The following is a 4,621-nucleotide window of genomic DNA, read 5'->3' on the forward strand; positions in this document are numbered from 1 at the left end:
CTCTCCTGTAACCCATCAGGTACGTCCCATCAAGACTCTGTATTTTTCTTGTTTTTAAAGCAATGTACGAATAATGAACACCAGAAGAGGCCGCAACATCAGAAGTCTACTTTCCTCCCCGTACTCACTCTTAATATTTCACTAACATTAACATTGAATGCTGGTAACATTACACAAAAAATCAGCAGACATATATGCATGTATTTTGCTTATTGAATTTCTTTGGCAGTAACGAACTTTATTTATACAAAAAACAAAACAAGATATGTGAACACAACCCCAGTGAAAAAAAGTGTATAATTTAAAGCAGACCGGAACTTCCCTGTGTCAGGTGACGTATCCAAATAGGTCCCCAAAGACTTCCTCCTGTCTTCAACAAAATGCATATACAATAGAATAGGGGATAATCTGCTAAATACCGAAGCACACTACATTTTTTTCTGTATATTTTTCTCTTGAGTTACATATTCCAACCTACTGATGGGAGTGTGAAGATGATAAAATACAGTGGATATTGGAGGAGAGATTTTACTTAAGGCTGTTTTACATCTGGGAATTTGTGAGTGGCTAATTGTAACTAACATATTATCACTTACTCTAACACAGTTAAACGCTATGTTATTTTATTTATTCTGTATTTAGCAGATTATCCCCTATTCTATTTGTATACAAACTTTATTTAACTTGATTTAACATGAAAATATCAATTTTAAACAAGAATATCAACTTGACTCTGATAGGTTCATGTCCTGACCTTAGCACACAGAAGTAAGATGAGGTGGGCCCACCGAGTACCTGCCATAGCTTCCTCAATTAAAATTTAAAAAGCACTAATTCTAGGTGATCTACTCTGAGAGTGCAAACGACATTTTATTGTTCCTACACTGCCCCACGGGCTGCAGAAATTAGAGGTTGCTGACCCATCAGCTTCCACTGCTTCTTTTTCCACCAAAATACTAGCCTCCGTTCTCACATGCAGTCTGAAGGCAGCAGATGCACCAATATTCTGATATGTATACAGTCTCCTGCGCATTCCAAAGATTGCTTGGGACAGTCTCCTACTGTTACAGCTGTTTGAGTCAGCTTGCCATTCCCGATTTGGGCAAGTATTGAAGAGACAGTGGCGTACTAAGAGGGTTTTAGGGGGGACGGTCCACCCCGGGTGCCACTCAGTAGGGGGTGCCACGCTCTGTACCTCTTGCTGGTTCGAAGAGGAAAAAGGTATTTGAACTTGACTTTGAAGAAAGGTAGATGCTGCGTGAGTGGTGGAACTAACGTAGAGATGTCCCTGGTGCAAGTATTTGGGGATGGTATGGCCAAACGGTAGATACCCATCTGTCGTACAAGTCTCGCAAGGCTTTGCCAGCTGAGGATCTAATATTTGCACATCCTTGCAGGGTTGTATTTAGCAGTGAGCAGTGTTTGTGTGTTTGAATGCAAGCATGTTTTGGTATGGAGCATGTGTATGTGAATGTGAATGTAGTTGTATAATCTTATGTACGGTTGCCATTTGAAAGCAGTGGTGAACTTGTATGTAGTCTTTGTTTTTGAATGTAGGGGTGTGTTTGTACGTACTTTTGGCATTTGAATGCAGCCGTGCATTTCTGTGTAGTGTTGGTTTTAGAATGCACGGTTGTATTATATATATATATATATATATATATATATATATATATATTGTTGGTGTTTTAATACATAGGTGTGCTTCTATGTATGTTGACGTCTGAATGTAGGGGTGTATTTGTGTGTAGTGTTGGTTTTAGAATGCACGGTTGTATATATATATATATATATATATATATATATTGTTGGTGTTTTAATACATAGGTGTGCTTCTATGTATGCTGACGTCTGAATGCAGGGGTGTATTTGTGTGTAGTGTTGGTGTTTGAATGCATCTATTGAGCAACATGGGGAAATGTAGCAAGCTGGCTGAACATCATGAATAAATATTCAGTGCCAAGCGTAGCTATTGCTTGAGAAGGTTACTAGGAATTGGATGGGATTTATACAAAAAAAAACTAACAAAGAGTGAGTGTAAATGAATAGTTAATACAGCCACATCTGCAAGGGGCCTAAAAGGTTTTTGTTGTCACTGACCCATGATGCGCCCCTTTTAGTACCTGATCTGCCAAATTAATATTTAAATTCTTTTTTTTTTCCTTAGGCACCAATGAAATAAGCATTACACAGCAGAATCGGAAAAGCATTTTGAAATCAGCCTGTCCCCAAAGAAATCTAAGTGATCCTTTAAAAAAAATTGATCTGTTTCATGCAAAACGATTATTTGTGGAGAAGAACCATAAATTAATCTACTGCGAAGTACCAAAAGTGGGGTGCTCAAACTGGAAGAGAATCATATTTCTTTTGAAAACAAATATCAGCGTGAGAGCAAATTACATTGATCATGAGGCTATTCATAGCACCAAGTTTATAAAGAGGCTAAGCGACTTTCCCCCAGAACAGCAACAAATGATGCTACAAAAATATACCAAAGTCATGTTTACGAGAGATCCATTGCAGAGAATAGTTTCAGCTTATAGGGATAAATTCCTCCATTCTGGTGGCTACTATGGGGATCACATAGCAAATAGAATCAAATCAATGTTCAGAAAAAAGGAGGACCAATCTAAAGATAACATATCCTTTGAAGAGTTTGTTCGCTATCTCATTCAAAAAAATCCAAAAAACATGGATATACATTGGATGCCAATGCATCAGCTTTGTGATCCATGCAATATTAATTATGACATTTTAGGGAAATTCGCAACCTTGAAAACTGATTCTGACTATGTTTTAAAGGTAATAGGGGCACCTGCTAGCATTAGATACCCAGATATAAAGCAGTATAATGAATCCAGAACTGATGAGAAGATAAGCAAATATTATCTTTCAAAGTTGCCTCTTCCAATGTTAGAACGTCTGGCACAGATATACAAATTGGATTACATTCTCTTTGACTACCTGTAATACTAATTCTGCAGATCTTTACAATGGTAAATGAAATGAACCTGGCAGTGAATGGGGTTAATCTTCTGTGTTATTCATCCCCAATATGTTAATGCATGCATGTACGTGTTGCAGTGCAAAAAAAAAAAAAAAAAAAAAAAGAGGATAAAAATAAAGTGGAAAAATAAATTGCAGCACCAAAATACTCTATTATTTTGTAAAAATATTATTAGAGTAAACATTCGTTCACTTGCATAACCTTGAGAAACAGAAGGAACAGTGTTCACTAGGTTCCCCCAGCTGTCACACAATGGAAAATCCAAAAAGGAAAAGAATCAGGAACACTGTGTTCTACGGCTTTTGAAAAATGAGCTTTGCTATTCGAGACGGAAAAAAATTATCTTCAAACCACAATATAGACAAAGAAAGACTACGGGACTGGTAAACCCATATACAAAGTATCTCATGTGTTTCACCCATCTTGAAGGATATCATGGCACTAGAAAAAGTGCAGAGACGAGCTACAAAGTTGATAAAAGGAATGGAGCACTTTAGTTACGAAGAAAGGTTAAAAAATAAAAATCTCTTTCATTTGGAAAAATGGCGCCTCAGAGTGGACATGATAACATTATACAAATATATTCGGGGCCAGTACCATTATCTGGAAATCTATTCATAAACAGGAAGAAATTAGATTTAATCTAAGGCAAAGAAAAGGTTTTTTTTACCGTAAGAGCAATAAGGATATGGAATTCTCGACCTGAAGAGGTGGTTTTATCAGAGTCCATACAGATGTTTAAATTGCACTTGGATAAATACGTCCAAAAACATAACATACAGGGATATAATTTCTAATTAGTGGGGTAAGAGCTGCTTGATCCAAGGAGATACCTGACTGCCATTTTGGGGTCAAGAAGGAATCTTTTCCTAATTTGTTGCAAAATTGGAAGCGCTTCAGACTGGGTTTTTTGCCTTCTTTTGGATCAACAGCAAAAACAAATGTGAGGAAGGCTGAACTTGATGGACACAAGTGTCTTTTCAGCTATGTAACTATGTACTAGGATTAAGTATGAGAAAAACATTTCAAAAGTTCTGATAGACTTTAATGGTGAGTTTTGTAGATAAATAATTTAGAAAGATTTTCTAACAGTATTGAATCATTTGCAAAGCTTATTAAATCAAGGCTCCGAAAACTAAAAGTATGAAAATGCCTAAATATCTTCTTGATTCATTGCATAAGTGTCTGAACTGAAAAGTAGACTTGGGCATTTGTTTTTGAGTGAATTGGATTTTGGACGAAAATCGTCTCTTTCATCCATTATCAAATTTGGGGAAACTGACCAAGCGAACGAGTGCACACCGAACAATATTCTTCCATGAACTATTTGTTTATTCATTTATTTGGATGATGCGGTCTGCCTTTTACATTACAAAAGAGAAGGGACATGGATGTGAGCTGAATGAACAAATGCGCACCGAACCATATATATTTACATGTGCCATTTGTTCATTCATTCGGCCTTTTGCATTACAAAACGAGGAGGAACATGGGAGTTCTGTATGAATGCTTATATTGAGCATTCAGTGCTTGTTTCCAATTTGTTTGCTTAGTTTATGCGTTCAGTTCAGTTACAATTCGATCACGATTTAGGTTCATTCGGAATTGTATCTG

General features: G+C 36.7%; 1 protein-coding gene across 1 annotated transcript; it reads left to right on the forward strand.

The window, feature by feature from the left end:
• Positions 1–1,282: 1,282 nt before the first annotated feature.
• LOC134582899 (carbohydrate sulfotransferase 9-like) lies at positions 1,283–3,019 on the forward strand. Its single transcript, XM_063439588.1, has 2 exons — positions 1,283–1,310; positions 2,168–3,019. The coding sequence occupies exons 1-2, from the start codon at positions 1,283–1,285 to the stop codon at positions 2,968–2,970; spliced, it is 831 nt and encodes a 276-aa protein (XP_063295658.1). The 3' UTR covers positions 2,971–3,019.
• The last annotated feature ends 1,602 nt before the right edge of the window (positions 3,020–4,621 follow it).

Source organism: Pelobates fuscus, chromosome 13 (genome assembly GCF_036172605.1).
Source record: "Pelobates fuscus isolate aPelFus1 chromosome 13, aPelFus1.pri, whole genome shotgun sequence".
In the NCBI taxonomy this organism is placed as follows: Eukaryota; Metazoa; Chordata; class Amphibia; order Anura; family Pelobatidae; genus Pelobates; species Pelobates fuscus.